The 19710-nt window shown below is 38.0% G+C and overlaps 1 protein-coding gene across 5 annotated transcripts in view; it reads right to left on the bottom strand.

Moving 5' to 3' along the window:
• CTNNB1 (catenin beta 1) overlaps window positions 1-19710 on the bottom strand; it is a 49644-nt gene that overhangs the window by 10524 nt on the left and 19410 nt on the right. For 4 of the 5 annotated variants that reach the window (XM_055558365.1, XM_055558362.1, XM_055558360.1 and 1 more), the window contains exons 2-7: window positions 5363-5423; window positions 4691-4918; window positions 4244-4497; window positions 3873-4111; window positions 3582-3783; window positions 2308-2452 (exon numbers count right to left, since the gene is read on the bottom strand). In XM_055558365.1, the coding sequence (XP_055414340.1) occupies window positions 2308-2452; window positions 3582-3783; window positions 3873-4111; window positions 4244-4497; window positions 4691-4918; window positions 5363-5375 (1081 nt within the window). In that variant the 5' untranslated portion in view covers window positions 5376-5423. Of the gene's footprint in view, window positions 1-2307; window positions 2453-3581; window positions 3784-3872; window positions 4112-4243; window positions 4498-4690; window positions 4919-5362; window positions 5424-6411; window positions 6492-19710 lie in introns of those variants that run through there. The other variant, XM_055558361.1, reaches the window with a different exon arrangement.

The following is a 19710-nucleotide window of genomic DNA, read 5'->3' as shown; positions in this document are numbered from 1 at the left end:
AGATGCTCTTCCAAGATTCACAACCTCCTATTGTTTAGGACCCTAATGAAGGACGTTTACACTGCAGGAGTCTAAATGGAAGCTCGATTCCCCACACACTGGCTAGCTTAACTTCACCATCTCTCTCCCATTGAAATCACTTCTAAATGCAGTGGGATATACTTTCCCTTGTCTCCTTGTTTATCTTTTCAGATCTGTTTTATTTCCTCAATTAGGTTAGGTCAGCCATATAATGCTATGCATGCTAAGTCGCTTCAGTTGTGTCCGACTCTTTGCAACTCTATGAACTGTAGCCCACCAGGCTCCTCCATCCATGCAATTCCCCAGGCAAGAATACTGGAGTAGGCTGCCATTTCCTTCTTCAGGGGATCTTCCCCACTCAGGAATCAAACCTGTGTCTCATGTCTCCTGCACTGGCAGGCAGGTTCTTTACCCAAATGCAGTGGGATACAGTTCCCTTGTCTCCTTGTTTATCTTTTCAGGTCTGTTTTATTTCCTCAATTAGACTGGGTCAACTTGCTGCTATTCCCACACACCTTGTACTTTTCCTTCACAGCATTTTCCACAGCTATAATGGAGCCCACCACTCAGACCAGACCCTCCCTATCTGGTGCCTTCCTCATAGTAGCTCCAGCTGCTAACAGAGTGCACAAGGCTGATGCTCAGTAGTTTCAAAACGACTTGGTTCCTGTCTCCCTTCTCTCCCTCTACTAGAACCATCAACTCTGAGAGAGTGGATCTTAATTCCAGATGCCTCTCAGAACTGCCTGCAGAGACTTAAACACACACATATTCTGACTGAGCATGCCCAGGGTGAAGATGGCTTTGAGGTGGCCCCCTGACTTCCCTACAGCCCTTACCCACATCCACTAAGAAAGGAACTCCCTAATCTCTATCCCCACCCAGTCTTCCCTAGCATTCCAGAAGCAAACATTTCCAGCTACCTACTGACCTTTTAGTCACTTCACAGATATCAACTCCCTAAATAACATTCATCCTTTGCTACATATTTTTAATATCAAATGATTTCATTCCTAAAAGTCTGTAACACATCCCAGAAGCCTGGTCTGCTTGCCTTTGGTCAAACTGTCACATGATGCTAATATTAATATTCCAAACACCTCACTGTGATGCTGTAGCCAACAACAGCTTCTCATTATAAGATCAAGACTGAATTCTTTAGCATAACCTTCAGGAACCCTTTAGGATTTGCACTTCATCTCAAATGGACCTAAGCATTCAACACCTGTGTTTCCAAAGCTGCAATAAAGCACGAATAAACATCATCCAGGGACCTAGAAAGTCCGGCACAACACAGGCCTGCCTGGCTCTGGCCCATCACCCTCATCCTGAGCTATTCATCCCACTACTCACTAGGTTCTAGTTACACAGACTTCCTCTTCAGCACCTAGAACACAACGATTTCTTTCCTACCTTTTGGACCATCTGGATTGCACTTAATCCTTACTTCTCATATACATGAAGCCTTCTCCTTCTGTGATTTCATTTAACATCCACCTCTTACAGAAGGACATTCCTGCCCCATTAACTCTGTATCACTATTTGCTGTTCATTTCTCTCGTAACACATTCCAATTTGTAATCACCCCATCTTTTTGCATATTTCTGTCTCCTTCACCAGCCTGATTTTATTATACAAGAATAAATACGGGGACCATACCTATTTTGTTGCCCACTGCATACCAGCTTGAAACATAGGGGCTGAATATTTTCAGAATAAATGAGCATCAGAATAACCTGGGAAATTTTTTTTAATTTAATTGGAGGCTAATTAACTTTACAATATTGTAGTGGTTTTCACCATATACTGACATGAATCAGCCATGGGTGTACATGTGTTCCCCATCCTGAAACCCCTCCCACCTCCCTCCCCAATGGGAAACTTCTTATAATCGACATTCCTAGGCCTCCAGTCCCATGCATTTCCAGCTATTACTGACTCTCGTCACTTCAATACTCCAGGAATTCTGATTCAGTAAGCCTAAAAATCTGTATTTTTTTTTTAAACAAACATTTCAGGTATTTCTGGAATAGCTGTTATCAAGCCTATTATCAGCCATTGTTTTTGGTAATATGATCTCTGCCTGAACTAGGCTTGAACAGCACCAAAGAAGGTGTCAAGCAGAACACGTCCTTTGTCTGAATGCAACTTTGGCTTCAAGCTGAATACAACCATTACTTTCAACCTGTGAAGGTCAGTTTGATCACCCTTTTCCTAAGAAAGGCAATCTAATGAGAACTACATATGCTGCACGCATGAGAACTCAGAATAGCCAAGTACACTTACCAGCTTCTACAATAGCCGGCTTGTTACTGGAGCAGACAGACAGCACCTTCAGCACTCTGCTTGTGGTCCACAGTAGCTTCTCATAAGTGTAGGTCCTCATTATATTCACTAGAGCTTGAGGTCCACCACTAGCCAGGATGATGAGCTAGAAAGATGTGTATATATTGTTAATCATGGAATCTTGATCAAATGCCCGAGAAAAGCCTTTATTACCAACTGATTTTATTATACAAGAATCTCAGCAGCGTAGTGACATAAATGTATACCTGGTCGTCATTAACTAGACCCCCAGACTGGGGTCATATTTAAGCCCTGCTGCTACAAAATTTCACTCACATTCGTGTACCTCAGTTCTCCCCAAAATATATAAACTCTGACCCAGTATTATTCTTCCCACACTGATCATAGTAAAAGGAAAAAAAAACAAAATCCATGTTGTTGTGAACAGTAATGCCCAGATACAAAAGTTATGTCACAGCTGACTTGTTGCATGGAAATCTGAACCAGAATGGGCACTTATTAATAAAAACTCCTAATATATGCTTTGTCTCTTTGCCTTTCCTCATCATATCCACCTCAAAAAGAGACAGCATTAAATATTTTTCCCCACCTTTCCTTCCCTGCATACCCCACCTCCTGACTCTACCCTGATTTCCAAAGACAAATCTTTTCACTGTATGCTTCTGCTAAGAACTGTTTCCCATTATTCTTTTAACATGTTCCACTAAGCCCTGCAGGATCTGCCCTATCTCAACAGTCTTATCTCACACCCCTTCTCTTCCTTACTCTCTGTATTTCCTGAATTTCCAAACCTCACCTGGTCCTCCCTCCCTCAGGAGAACTGTCACAGACGCCATTTCCTCTCCCTAACCTTCATTCACCTTAGTCAATCCCTTCTCATCCATAAGAGCTGAACTCATCCATCACTTTCTCCAAGAAATCTGCATAAACCCTCAAAACAGGGTCTGGTTCACTTACATGCTCTCATATAGCCCTTCTACTTCCTCCTAAAACTTGAACTAAATAAAGTAGCTTATTATTTCAATGTCTCTCTTCCACTCGACAATGAAAGCTTTAAGAGCAGCCTGCATGCTATGTCCCTATCACCTAGTACAGTGTACACACCAACTCAAACAGTAAACAGAGATGTCCAACTTCTCTGAGATACATACAGAGTATAAGGCATACAATAAATCTGCAAAAATCTATAGAAGGACATGACACTGGGGGTCTCCAAGGCTCCGTGACAACCACATTCAGAATAATTCTTTTACCTTGCTTTCTTGATTGCCGTAAGCTAGAATCTGAAGACAATCTGTTGTAATAGCCAAGAATTTAACATTCGTTTTGTTGAGCAAGGCAACCATTTTCTGCAGCCCGCCAGCTAAACGCACGGCCATTTTAGCTCCTTCCTGATGCAATAAAAGGTTGTGGAGAGTTGTAATGGCATAAAACAATACAGAATCCACTGGTGAACTGGGAAGAAGGAAAAAAGTCTCATCAGAAATGGTATGATTGTACTCTCCTCCTCCTGAGCTTGGAGCATTCTGACCATGTTTTCTTACCCGAGCATCTTCACCAGGGCAGGAATGCCCCCAGATTTAAAGATGGCCAGCAAGCCCTCACGATGGTGGGAAAGATTGTGCAAGGTCCCAGCAGTGCAGCGAGCTGTCTCCACATCGTTCGTGTTCTGCATGGTGCGTACAATAGCAGACACCATCTGAGGAGAACGCATGATGGCGTGTCTCGAAGCTTCCTTTTTAGAAAGCTGATGGACCATAACTGCAGCCTTATTAACCACCACCTATAATATACACGAATTAAGAAACATTAGTTTTCAGTTTTCAAATACTGAAGTTAAGGTAGACATTTTAAGACTACTTCCTTGGGAGTTTCCTTCAAAGCAGATTAAAAAGTTGGCCATGTCTCTACTTACCTGGTCCTCATCATTCAGCAATTTTGTCAATTCAGGGATTGCACGTGTGGCAAGTTCTGCATCATCTTGATAGTTAATTAAGTTTACAACTGCATGTTTCAGCATCTGTGATGGTTCAGCCAGACGCTGGACGTTAGTGGGATGAGCGGCATCAAACTGTGTAGATGGGATCTGCATGCCCTCATCTAGCGTCTCAGGGAACATAGCAGCTCTCACCCTCTGAGCTCGAGTCATTGCATACTGTCCATCGATATCTGGAAAAGGTGAATTCAACAGTCAAATCTCCATAGCTCAGCATTAACCCCAACAGTCAAGCTGATGCTGCAATCACTCCCTTTTCTTTACCACGCTGTTTGATTTAAGCTGTTGTATGCTAACTTTTATAAGAGTAACTATGCAGTTCTCAAAACTGCACCCTAACTTTGAGTAAGGTAGTAATATTCTTACCAGCTACTTGTTCTTGAGTGAAGGACTGAGAAAACCCCTGTTCCCACTCATACAGGACTTGGGTGGTATCCACATCCTCTTCCTCAGGATTGCCTTTACCGCTCAGAGAAGGAGCTGTGGTGGTGGCACCAGAATGGATTCCAGAGTCCAGGTAAGACTGCTGCTGCCAGTGACTGACGGCTGCTTTTCTGTCTGGCTCCATGGCCATGTCCAGTTCCATCAAATCAGCTATTAAAAAAAAAAAATCAAACAGCATCAATACTACTACCAGGAAAATGTTATCTTAATTTGAAAATAAAAATCTGTGATATGACCCACTGAAATCTTTTCAGAAATAAAGTCTGAAAGACAGCAAAGGATAACAGAATGATGGCCAGGATCAGCTCAGGGATGAAAAATCTATACTCTTAGGAGACCACCTAACAGTTACTCACTGAATCAGTGAAGAATGGTACTGCATCCAGGCTCCAGAAGCAGTCATCCAGACTAGATTCCTGCGGGTGGCTTGTTTGCTATTTCACCAAGCCATTAGGAGAAGTGGGCAGAAAATGGAGCAAAAGGTAGCCTGACAAGTAAGCAGGGAGAGAGGAAAGCAGGGGAATCTGAGCCAGACTGGGTTAATGGCAACGAAACAGAGCCCCAGTTTCAGTAACTAAAGACTACAATACAAACCTTGGGTAGCCATTGTCCACGCAAGATTTTCAAAAAGGTAGTATGGTGTACTTCAGAGACCCTAAAAGAGTTAATCAAAGTCATTAGTATTTAAAATTGTTTATTTTAATACTTATAAGTCACTAGGATAGTCTGTCAAACATCACGGACTACATCCACAAAAAGCCCCAAATCCTCTTTTACCATGTGATATAGTGAAACACAGACATGATCTCCTCTACATACTTCAACCACAGCTCTATCACTGCCAAACTTTTAAGTTTTCACTTAAACTGTAATAACCACCTCTTTTTCAGTATAAATACAAAGAAAGTATAAGCACTCTAGTAATGAAAGCCAGGGGGAAAAGGCTATTCAAAATCAACCCTTCCTTGGGTTTCAAAAGTCCTCTCCTCTCCCTTTTTAACTTCTTTCACAAAAAAAAAAATCATAGGTCATCTTTGGACAACAGAGGTCCAATGGGATTTTTAAAACACCAAATTTCACTGAACAAGTCAACTGTTACTGTCTTCTGATATAATACAATGCCATCTAAAATAGCATCATAAAGCAGACTGTGGTGACTGGATCAGAACAGATTTCAGACGGTTTACTAAGAAGTAACATTACTTTTCAAATTAGTCTGTAACACAAAATTAGAAGCACCATTTTCTAAACTTTTCTAAGTTCAAATTTATAGCAACAATTTATTATACACACAAGTATTACTGTCTGGAATACTTTCATCAATATAAAAATCATTCACATATATATTAAAAATCTTAGCATCTAATTTTATGTTTGCATTTTGGCTTTTTTGTGTAATATTCAGGAAAATGCTGAATTATGCAGCTATTTGCAAATGAGACCAGTTTAAGAGCTCATAGTCTCCAGATATTCCTAACAAAATTTCCTTCATTACAAAGTCTGTCCCTTAACAAGTTCACTTTGTACTACAAATTAAATATTAGATGTAAATTACCAATGTGGACTAGATATTTAAATGTGAACTGTGTTTTTTATCAATGTACAAAAAAGTTTAAATGTGTTTAATGCAGCTGGAAACTTACTTTAAAGTCCTATTTTCTGTCTTATGTACAGGAAGTATGTGTTGATTATCCTGGAATTGCTCTTCCAAAACTGGATTTTTATAACCACAAATATCACTTGACACCTAAAGGTGACAAGAGTTGTGGATACAATTGTTTTATCATCCACAGTAGAAACAATCGACAGTTTACTTAGAAGGCAAAATGAAGGTCAGAAATTAACAAAGTCATTCCTGTCAATAAGAAACCTATATTTTAAAATCAAGTACCAAGCAGGATTATGTGTTCCATGCTTCCATTCAATAGGATGGAACTGGGGTGTAGAAACTTGCATTTTTAATGAACATTCTAATATGCAGAAAGCAATCTGTAAACCACATGGTAAGAAATACAATGATGGAAGAAACCTAGGTTCTTTGTCCACTTCTGGCTGTATTTTAGCTCCTTATCTTTTGCCTATCTGAGACTGGTTATTTAACCATTTCTTTCCCACCCCTTGGAAAAAATGGGTTCCCCATTCCAGCTCCCAATATATTACTAGGGAAGGGGACTTATATGTTGCACACTGAGCTCCTCCTCTGGCCAATGCCACAGGGCTCAGAAACCAACTACTCAAATCTACAGTTGCCACAGTTTAAGAAGTGCTTTGATATATCTGGCATTAAGAAAAAACATTTTATAGTGTTTTTTTCTTGATACAAAAGCAAAACATATTAGCCGTGTTACTGGGTAAAATGTATGTGGGCTGACCTAGTAACCTGACCATGATTTCCAAAGTCATTATGTAAAAGACATTTTAATGTCTTTGTTCCAAACTTAAAATAGATGAGTTTGTATGTTGGGGACTTCTTAGTACAATTTTATTCTAGCACTTTCAAACTTACACAGTATGCAACACACATAAACATTATTTTTACTCTTTATGGCAACCCTCTGAAGTGTGGGAGGCCAAGTGTCAATCAGAAAGTAAAGAAGTAAAAAGTAGAAGTAGGAATGAAAACGAGTATATACATAAGCAGCAGTATATACTAATTCACCCTCGCACTATTTTTCAGACAAATCTAGACTTACCTAAAACCTGAGAATCATTTACTAAACAACTGAATATACTGACCAGAAAACTAGGGCAGAATCTTGCCTCAACAAAAAGCTTTCCTTATTCTTCCTCTAGGCAGAGCTTTCAGCCAAGGGTTGGCTTGCCTCCACTACACCCTGCCAATCATTAAGGGCCTAGAGTGCCTAATCAACTAAGGCTTACCAAAGACTTCCTGAAAAAAGACTCCAGAGAAACAGAACTTTAAAACGGGCGTAAAGTGGGGAGGGAAACAATGTTTCACTTTATTACCCTCATAAAGATGGCAGAGAATAAATAAGAATGAAAAGTTCAGGGACAGCGGATACATGTACATGCTATGGCTGAGTCCCTTTGCTCTCCACATGAAACTATCACGACATTGTTAATTGGCTATATTTGAATATAAAATTAAAAATTTTAAGTTCAGTAAAAAACTGAAATTGTGAAAAACTATAGAGCATAAAGGAAAAACACAGAATATAAGGAAAGAAGCAAGAGAATCAACTTGGGATCAAGGCTTCAACTGACATGCACTTCAAAAAGAAATATGAGAAAGAAAAATGTGGAAAAGCCCACTGTGTACCGATCAAGATAAAGGGAGTATGATGCTTTTCAAAAAAAAAAAATGAAGTACTAAATGTTCCTAGAGGCAAGTGACCTCTAACTATAGACTACATTTAGAATGCTTCATTTCCTGCCAGCTTTATCACCACCAAGAGTGCTCTGACAAAGAAAGAGGGTGCCAGGGGATCACCAACTTACCCAGTCTAATGGCGTAGTGGACACATGCATCCTTTTTTTATTTTTCTCTTTTTGCTTAATATATGCTCTTTTTCTAATGATACATTTTATAAAGAACATCTCAAAATTCATCTTATATCTAATACATATAATTTCAATCTAAGGATAAAGTTCATTCTGAACCATACCTTATTCAAAGTATTACTACTGAATACTTAGCAATCCGATAAGTACTGAATTACTTATTGATTCAATACTTCAACTGAATTTTTCCTTCAGTTTTCTAGCAAGGGTACCTAAGCATGCTAGGTTTTTCTTTTTTTTATTATGAAGATTTTCAAATATGCACTAAGGCAGACCCAACTTTCTACTGCACAAAACACCTATACTTAACAACTGTTAGTATCAGGCCATATTGGTGTCTTCCTACAGGATGATTTTAAAGCAAATTACATACATCAGTACGTTATGAAGCTATAAAAAACAAGGATATTTTCTTATATATCACATTCTAAATACAAAAGATTAGCCTTAAAGTTTAACTTCAAAATGATGGTTGGAGGCTCCACTTCACCTTCTGTACTAAAAGTGGTCCTCGGTCAAAACCTAGACCGAGGAAATTGTAACACAATACAGATTTCATCTATCAATACAAAATTATCTTGATTACCTTGGATTTCAAAAAGTTTGACCACTACTTAAAGTAACTTTGCTACATAAAAATAAAACATCTATTATAAAATCAGTTTATACTAAATTACTGGCAGTTCATGCTAACAATTCGCTTCTCCAATAATCTAGTAAGAAAGTTGATAAACTTTTCATATATTTTCGGGGATTTAAAAAATATAGTTTGTAGTAAAGTCTATTTTGTAAATCTAAAAGCACATACATATGCATTTTTATTAACTGTCACCAATACCTTGCCATTTAAAAATTTATACAGTCTCCTCAAATCTTCCTGTTTAAGCACTTTTTATTCAACGCTAAAATGTTTAAATCACAACTTATTCTAGTTTCCTTTCTGCTTTTACTCCCAGAAGTGGGGGGTGGCGGTGGTGTGTGTTCATCCATCCATCCATCCTGGGAGGGGGTGTGTGTGTGTGTGTGTGTCTGTGCATGTGTCCTGGGAGGGGCCTTTTCAAAATGGGCAATAAAAACTTAACATTTAATGAGACTTTCGCTCCTTCCTCTGAAACACCTACATTAATGTCACAGTACAAAAATCGCTATTATAAATCTGAACTGTGGCAAGGGGAAATCAGGATATTCCTGATCATTTTCCTGTCTTCTCTATCTCATCCATAAAATAATACATGTGTGTGCAAAGTCACTTTCAGTGACTTTGCCCATACATGACCACTGGATAAACCATAGCCTTGACTAGACGGACCTTTGTTGGCAAAGTAATGTCTCTGCTTTTCAATATGCTACCTAGGTTGGTCATAACTTTTCTTCCAAGGAGTAAGCTTGACTACTTAACTTGACTAAAGTCACTTTAGTCATGTCCAACTCTTTGTGACCCCATGGACTGCAGCCCCCCAGGGTCCTCTGTCCATGGGATTCTCCAGGCAAGAATACTGGAGTGGGCTGCCATTTCCTTCTCCAGGGGATGTTCCCAACCCAAGGATCAAACCCATGGCTTGTGCGGCTCCTGCACTGCACATGGGATCTTTACCACTGAGCCACCAAGGAAGCCAAACAGTATTTTTCTTTGGTGTTCCTAAAATAATGACATTTTGCTATATTTGGTTTTCTATTAAATTTACTATTAGGTATTTTTAACAAAAATAGAAAAGTCAGTTCCTTTTGTTGTAGACTCTTTACTAAATATTATCTGTACTTTATCATGAGTCTATATTATAACCACACCTCCAGATTCCTGAATATCTAGTTTGTGTTTCCTATTTACCTTGCTATTCAAAGTTGAAAAAATGTCTTTGCATATAAATTCATTCTCTTATTTTCATTTCCCTTCCACCCAAGGATTGCTTCAACTACTGGGTTAAATAAGAACTTTTAAGTTTTAAAGTTTTGATACATAGCTTGAAAATATTGATGCAGCATAAACTGATAGTCACCAAAGAAGGCACTGTACTAGTGACCAGCTTACCCCAAGGGCCTACCAAGCACCGGCTGCTTTCTCAGACAACTTTTAATAGCTACATCCACCTATCTCATGTATACCCCAACCCCCCTCCCTACAAGTTCTAAGTTCTGAGATTAAAATTAAATGCTTCATTTCCCTCCCTACATGTAGCCATTTGTCTTGCTAGACTTTTATGTAGTTCTTTTGCATTTTTATGCACTACATGTGTATGTTATGTGTAAGGAGTCACCGGGATAATCACTGATATAGCAAGTTAAACCAACTACGTGTGTCTGAGAATATGAATTTACTACTTAAAACAATTCAATTTTGGCTTTTATCCTTTACATGTATATGTTGTTAGTCTCAATGATGACTAACTTCACACAGAATCTTTGGTCAGTAACACAATCCTAATACAGTCCTGATCCTCTAGGGGAGAAAAAAATGTTTTTCAAGACAAATTTTCACTTTATCTACTCTAAGAACAAACTACTACATAAAGTAGAAACTTTTTCTCCAGCTTATACTAAAATATAAGCTACCAAAGAGACTGATTTTTTCAATTTTGTTTTTATTTTCATTTTTATTAATTTTATCTCAATTTTATTTGTTTTTGAATTTAAAAATTTTATTATTATACTTGATTTAAAATATGTTCATTTCAGGCATACAGTTTCAGATTCTTTTCCATTATAGGTTATAAGATACTGAATATAGTTGTACTATATAGTAAATTCTTATTGTTTATCTATTTTATATAAAGCAGTGTATATATGTTAATCCCATTATTTCTAACTATTCCCTCCCTCTCCCCTTTCCCCTTTGGTAACCAGTTTTCTTTTCTATGCTTGTGAGTCTGCTTCTGTTTTATAAATAAGTTGATTTGTATCAAATCATTTTTCTTTAACTTACTTAGTATGATAATCTCTAAATCTATCCATGTTGCAGCAAATGACATTATTTCATTCTTTTTTATGGTTAAGTAGTCCATGGGGTTGCTAGGAGTCGGACACGACTGAGAGACTTCACTTTCACGCATTGGAGAAGGAAATGGCAACCCACTCCAGTGTTCTTGCCTGGAGAATCCCAGGGACGGGGGAGCCTGGTGGGCTGCCGGCTATGGGGTCGCACAGAGTCGGACACGACTGAAGCGACTTAGCAGCAGCAGCAGCAGCCCACTGTGTGTGTGTGTCTGTCAGTGGACACTTCCGTGTCTTGACTGTTGTGCACAGTGCTGCTGCAAACACTGGTGTGCATTCAAGATTGATATTTTAAAATATAGCTATTTCAAAATGCATACAGAATAGCTTTATCTACAATAGTACATTTTATAATTTCCAAGTATAATCTTACACAAGTTAAAATAACTGTTTATGTAGTAAAAGTATAAAGAATATACACCAGTTTCTTAATACCCAGGGGTAAAAGGAATAGGAAAGGAAAGGATATTAAAAATGGCTTCAACTCATTAGCAGTGTGTGTGTGTTTAATCAAACACAGCAAAATTACATCTGTTAATCTGGGTAGTGAGTTCATGGTATTTACTATATTACTCTCCACACTTTACATAGCAAAAATAACTAAATAAAACAAGAACAAGCTATACATCAGCATTTCAGATGATATGATTTAAACTCCAAATATGATTTTAAAATAAGACTACCTCTGTTTATAAACAGAGTCTCACAGACATAGAGAATGAACTTACGGTTACTAGAGGGAAGGATTCCCGGGGGAAGGGATAGGGAGTTTGGGATGGATATGTACACACTGCTCTATTTAAAATGGATAACTAAGGAGGACCTAGTGCATAGCACAGGAACTCTGCTCAATGTCATGTAGCAGCCTGGATGGGAGGGGACTTTAGGGGAGAATGGATACTTTTATGAATGGCTGAGTCCTTTCACTGTTCACCTGAGATATCACAACATTGTTAATCAGCTGTACTCCAATATAAACCAAAACATTTTTTTTTAAAAAAAAGAATAACTTTGTATGTTAACCTTTTAAAATTCATTAAAATGGAATTACCAAAGATAGGCACAATAAAGGACAAAAATGGCAAGGACCTAACAGAAGTAGAAGAGATTAAGAAGAGGTGGCAAGAATACACAGAAGACCTGTAAAAAGCTCTTAATGACCCAGATAACCACGATGCTGCAGTCACTCACCTAGAGCCAGACATCTTTGCAGCGTGAAATCAAGTGGGCCTTATAAAGCATTGCTATGAAGAAAGCTAGTGGAGGTGATGGATTTCCAGGTAAGCTATTTCAAATCCTAAAAGATGATGCTGTTAAAGTGCTGCACTCAATATGCCAGCAAATTTGGAGAACTCAGCAGTGGTCACAGGACTGGGAAAGGTCAGTTCTCATTCCAATTTCCAAAGGAAAGCAATGTCAAAGAATGTTCAAACTACTGGATAATTGCACTCATTTCACATGCTAGCAAGATTATGCTCAAAATCCTTCAGGCTAGGCTTCAGCAGTATATGAACTAAGAACTTCCAGATGTTCAAGCTGGATTTAGAAAAGGCAGAGAACCAGAGATCAAATTGCCAACATTCAATGGATCACAGAAAAAGCAAGGGAATACCAAAAAATAAAATCTGCTTCACTGACTACGCTAAAGCCTTTGACAGTGTAGATCAAAACAAACTGGAATATTCTTCAAGAGATGGGAATACCAGACCACCTCACTTGCCTCCTGAGAAAGCTGTATGCAGGTCTAGAAGCAACATTTAGAACTGGACATGGAACAAAAACTGGGAAAGGAGTATGTCAAGGCTGTATATTGTCACTCTGTTTATTTAACTTATATGCAGAATACATCATACGAAATGCTGGGCTGGGTGACTCACAAGCTGGAATCAAGATTGCTGGGAGAAATGTCAACAACCTTAGATATCCAGATGATAACCACTTTGAAGGCAGGAAGTGAAGAGGAACTCAAGAGCCTCTTGATGAGGGTGAAAGAGGAGAGTGAAAAAGCCTACTTGAAACTCAAGATTCAAAAAACTAAGATAACAGCATCTGGTCCTATCACTTCATGGCAAATAGATGGGGAAAAAGGGGAAACAGTGTCAGACTTCATTTTCTTGAGCTCCGATATCACTGTGGATGGTAACTGCAGCCATGAAATTAAAAGACACTCACTCCTTGGAGGAAAAGCTATGACAAACATAGTGCATTAAAAAGCAGAGACATCCCTTTGCCAACCAAGGTCCACAGTCAAAGCTATTTCCAGTAGTCGTGTATGGATGTGGGAGCTGGACATAAAGGCTAAGTGCCAAAGAACTAATGCTTTTGAACTGTGGTGCTGGAAAAGACTCTTGAAGAGTCCCTTGGACTGCAAGGAGAACAGTCAATCCTAAAGCAAATCAACCCTGAATACTCATTGGAAGGACTGGTGCTGAAGCTGAACCTCTAATATTTTGGCCATCTGATGTGGAAAGCCAACTTACCTGAGAAAGACCCTGATGCTGGGAAAGACTGAGGGCCAAGAGAAGAAGAGGGCAACAGAGGATGAGATGGTTGGATGGCATCACTGACTCAATAGACATGAGTTTGAGCAAACTCAGGAAGATAGTGAAGGTCAGGGAAGCCTGGCCTTGCAGTTCATGGGGTTGCGAAGAGTCAGACACGACTTAGTGACTGAAAAACACCCAAAAAAGATACAAGTATTTTATAGAAACTCTTGTTAAATCAGCTGAGCTTTACAAACTCAAGTCTCAAATATAAGGATAAGATAACTATGTCCATCTACCTGCAACGGTAGCTGTCACAAAAGCTAAACAAGGCTATAAGTCATTTTAAAAGGCTAGAAATTGTATGTATGTGGGAAATCTGTGGGAAAATGTTTGCATTACATCCTGAAACTGAAAATTCTGTTTCTCAAAGTTCACAAAATGACTGCCTAATACTTTTATACTAAGGACACTCTTTGCTAACATTCTAGAGACACTTTTATACCCATTTTAAGTGAATTTCAGAGTCTGATAAAGCTGCACAGAAAACATAATTCAATTAAATTTTTAGTGAAAGTTACTAAATTATATACAAACTATATTTCTATATACATTTAGGATAGTCAGAAAAACATATCACAGAAAGAGTTCACTCATAATTGCAACAATAAAAAACAAAAAAAAGTACATAAAAATCAAATGGAAAGCTGCCTTATTCCTAACTAGAATTTGTTTGTACTGTATAAACAGGCCAGTTTTCTCATAGTTCATAAAGTCAGTGTATTTCCAACAAAATAATGATTTCCTTAGGAGTGAAAATGATTCCTAAATTCATTTGAAATGGAAGTATGAAGGTAATTAAAAAAGACTGAAATAATGATAAAAAAGAACCAATTCTATCAGATACTAAAACTCAATATAAATCAACAGCCACAGCAATTAAACAATGTATATTATTGGGGGCAGGAATGGTTAAGAGACTACAGTAATCAGAAAACATCCAGACATAATGCGGCAATTTAATAAATGTAAAAGGCAATATTTCAACTGTGGGAGACAGCTGGACTATTTGATTAATAATACGAGGAGAAAAGGACTTTTTTTCCTTGTAAAAAAATACTATTTTTAAATCCTTACTTGGCTATATTAAATCTACACAAGACAAATATTTACAGGCAAATAAATAAATAAATAAATAAAATCAATGAGACAAAATATGGTATACACATGAAGGGTGGTATACATGGAAATAAAACTATGGTAAGAAGCCCAATATGGTAAGAAGCATGACTCTGAACTCTGAAATCAAAAAGTAAAGACAGGACTGTATGTGTCTGTCTGAGTGAAAAACTTAAAAAATTCCAAGCCCCCCCCCCTCCCAAAATAAACAACCATGCATGAAGTACTTTTAAAAATGACATATTGAACACCATAAGTGAAACATGATTATAGGCTAATACCCATAGCACACAAAGAACTGAGGAGAAATCAGTAAATATAGCAGAGGAAGGGCAGGAACCACCGCTGAAGGAAAAATAAACAGCAAAAAATATACACAAGAGCTTAAATTCATTTTTTTTCTGCTTATCAGATTGTTAAGAGCAAAAAGATTAATAATACTGATGATATGGATATATTTAAACTGGCAGAAGGTTTTTGGACAGTAAGTTGGCACTATTCATTAAATATAAATGTAAACACTCTTTCACATAAAAATACCACTTTATAATAGAAATGTATTCTGCAGGATATTCACAGCAGCATGCCAAAAGGTCTGCACAGTGAAGCATTCATAAAGCTGGAAATTAACCAAATGCTCACCAACAAGAGAGTGAATAATGTATCCACTGGACAGAATGTATATTCATCTACTGAACAAATATTTAAGTACCTTTTATGTTACTAGCATTGCATAACAGTGAATAAGAGTCAGAGTCAAGGTCATAGTCTAGGAAAGCCTACATTCTATTAGAGAGTTAAGCAATAAAAACAAGACAATTTAAAGACTGAGAACTGCTGTGAAGACAATAAACAAGGTAAGACTAGAGTAACTAGCGAGTGGCTGGTGACTAGTTAAGAAAGAGTGCTGAGAGAGGAAGTGACAGGAATACAGGAGGAGCTAGCCAGGTGAAGATGGGGCAGAACACTCCTGTGCAGAAAGCCAGTGCAAAAAAAGCAAAGACCTGTAAAGAAATAGCACTGAAAGGTCCCCTGTGGAATCATGACAAGAGGTAGGGGCCATGTCGATAAAAGGTATACTGGGAAGCCAACAGAGTAACTAACACCTGTGATTCCAGATTTAAGTTCACTCTAGTGTCTATACTGGAGAAGGCACTGGCGACCCACTCCAGTATTCCTGCCCGGAAAATCCCATGGATGGAGGAGCCTGGTGGGCTGCAGTCCATGGGGCTGCTAAGAGTCGGACACGACTTCACTTTCACGCATTGGAGAAGGAAAGGGCAACCCACTCCAGTGTTCTTGCCTGGAGAATTCCAGGGACAGCGGAGCCTGGTGGGTTGCCCTCTATGGGGTCACACAGCAGCAGTGTCTATATGGAAAAGAAAAGATCATGAGGGGCAAAAGAAAAGCTGGGAGAAGAGTTAGGAGACTACCGTAAATCATCCAGGTGAGGGGGATAGAGGATTACTATGAAGCCATTAAAAAAACACAGAAAAAAATACAACATGTATCTAATACACAAGCTATTTACATACTTTTAGATAGACTTCTCACACACACTTCCAAAAGAAAATGTTTAGAAATAATATATTGGTATTAGAAATGATACTTTGTCCAAGAAAACAGCTATCATTTAGCACACTGTTAGCCAAACACTAAGTATATGTTTCTAAACATAAAAACTAAGTGATCTATAAAATGGACTTTCTGCAAAAGAAATGTGGAAACTACTCAGCTGATCATTAGCACCTCAAGACACAAACTGCTTTTTAAAAAAGACATTATTGAGGTGGATAAACCTAGAACCTATTATAGTGAAGTGAGTCATAAAGAGAAAGATAAATATCGTATTCTAACACACATATATAGAATCTAGAAAAATGGTGCTGAAGAATTTATTTACAGGGCAGCAATGGAGAAACAGACATAGAGAATAGACTTCTGGACATGGGAAGAGGGGAGGAGAGAGTGAGATATATGGAAACTTATATTACCATATGTAAGACAACTAGCTGACAGGAATTTGCTGTATGGCTCAAGAAACTCAAACAGGGGCTCTGTATCAACCTAGAGGGGTGGGATGGGGGAGAGATGGGAGAGAGGCTCAAAACGAAGGGGATATATGTGTACCTATGGCTGATTCATGTTAAGGTTGATAGAAAACAACACAATTCTGTAAAGCAATTGTCCTTCAATAAAAAAATAAATTTAATTTTTTTATAAGACATTATTTTTTTATCTTAGGAAAAATAAACGTTTTCTAAAAGAAAGGAAATCAAACTTACAGCAATTTTAAAAATTATTTAGCCAAATGTCATTTTTATTGTATCAATAAATTTCTATTTTTAGTAAATTAATCTAAGAGTTTTTTCATTCAATTATTCTACTAAAGTGGAGATACTCTAAAAATCAACTTCACCACAAAATAATGTCAGATACTTGATTAAATTATTTATATTACCTTTAAAAGTATCTTTTACAGCTTTAGTGTGTTTCCTTATAGTATCAGGTAAACATCTAACTCTGCCCTAGAAATATTTAATAAGGTAGCATAATTAAATGCCTAGCAACTTCAGTTCTCAGACAAGTGTCATCTCACGAACTCTTCCCAGCAACCACATAAAGTAGGTAACATTCCCCCAACCATCAGATGAAAAAAAATGACTAGCAGCAGTTAATAAGAGTATAGCTAGTAAACTGCTCAGTTAAAACTCAAATCCAGGGGGCTTCCCTAGCAGTCCAGTGGTTAAGAATCCACCACACAAGGCAGGGGACATGGGTTCAATCCCTTGTTGGGGCACTAAGATCCCACATGCCGTGGAGCTACTAAGCCAGTGAGACCATGAGTCTCAACTACTGAGCCCGAATTCTGGAGCCTGCACACTTCGACTAAGACCCAAGGAAGACCAATAAATAAATAAAACTATTAAGAAAAAAAACTATTAAGAAAAAAAAAAAAACCAACCCTCAAATTCAAGTTTGTTTAGCTCAGTCACATCCCTTTTCAATCAAATCATGCATCCCATCCCCACCCCAAAAGTTGTAAAAATTAGTATTTAACAATTACTGCTGCAGTTAAGAGCAAGGGTTAACAATTTTTAAATAAAAGTATCATAAGTAAGACTAAAGAACTACAATCTTTGCACAGTAACCACGGCATCACTACATACTCCATACTTCGTGCCTAGAACAAATGCTGACAAGAAAAATGCAGGATCATCAAATATGACTATATTATAGTAAGAAAATGGAAGATTTTACTTCAAGAAAATTTCCAGATGTTAATCTCTAAATTCAGGCTACCAGCAGAATAAATGGCAAGTACTCAATGGCTTCCATAAGCAATTTGATGCATTGCTTTATATCCCATAACCTTCCTCTTCTCCAACTTGTTACAAGAGTTTCCCTTAGCCACCATACCAGCACACTGATCTTTAAAAATAAATAAATGAAATTAAAAAAAAAAAAGTAAGCTCAGTAAGTGAACTTTGAGAGGGCCTGGGACTCTTCCATGAGTTTCTCACTGTTTCTAAAATGCTTAGCACAGATCAAGCTCTTACTTAACGGACTGAATATGCTAAAAATAAGAAAAATGTTCTAAAGTAGGCAGGATAACAACTAAAATGTAAAATAGAGGCTCTAAGCCAACAACAATTATATATAATCTAAGAGACTTAATGCTTTTAGGAACATGAAGGATTCACTTGTGAACAATCTATCTCACCTAGAACAGAAGTCGGCAAACTTTTTCTGTTAAAGGCCAGACAGTGAATACTTTAGGGTTCTGTAGGCCAGAAGCTCTCTGTAGCAACTATTAAACTCTGCTACTGCAGTAAGAAAGCAACCACAGACAATATGCACACTAACAAGCAAGGCTGCTGCTGCTGCTAAGTCGCTTCAGTCGTGTCCGACTCTTTGCGACCCCATGGACTGCAGCCCACCAGGCTTCTCCGTCCATGGGATTCTCCAGGCAAGAACACTGGAGTGGGTTGCCATTTCCTTCTCCAATGCATGAAAGTGGAAAGTGAAAGTGAAGTCGCTCAGTCGTGTCTGACTCTTAGCGACCCCATGGACTGCAGCCCACCAGGATCCTCTGTCCATGGGATTTTCCAGGCAACAGTACTGGAGTGGGGTGCCATTGCCTTCTCCCAACAAACAAGGCTAGGTTCCAATAAAACTTTATTCATGGAAAGTGCAAATCTGAATTTTGTAAATTTCATGTGTCATGAGATATTATCACCTGAGATATTATCTTTAGGCATTAAAAAGTGTAAAAATCATTCTTAGTTTGCAGGCCCTGAAAGGCAGGTGAGGTGGCAGGCAATAACTGACCAACCCCATTTATTACTTACTTTCACTGAGAACAAACCAGGGGGCAAGTGAGTTTACTTTTGAATTAAACCTAAATGTGAAGAACAGCAGCAGAAAGGGTTTCTAAGTGGGCTACTAAGAGTATTCACACACTGCTTTCCCAAAAGTATCTTCAAAAATAAGTATTACTTTAAAAAATGAAACTGGACCAAATGACATGAAAGCCACATCAAGACCATCTGTTTTAGAAAAACCATTTCAGGCCATTAAGAGCAGGTACATGCTAAAACCGAAATACAGTTCAACATATTCATGCATTTTTCTTCAATGTTAGCCACTGTTATTAATTAATAATGGTCATTATTAATATAGCACTTAGACCCACATGTTTGGCCAATGGTGACAGTGTCTGAAGAGGATGTGATGATAATACATAAATTATGTGTTACCTAGAATTAT

This window comes from Bubalus kerabau, chromosome 20 (assembly GCF_029407905.1).
Source record: "Bubalus kerabau isolate K-KA32 ecotype Philippines breed swamp buffalo chromosome 20, PCC_UOA_SB_1v2, whole genome shotgun sequence".
Lineage (NCBI taxonomy): Eukaryota > Metazoa > Chordata > Mammalia > Artiodactyla > Bovidae > Bubalus > Bubalus kerabau.
Note: the sequence above shows the minus strand (reverse complement) of the source record. Positions and strands in the feature narration are given on the sequence as shown.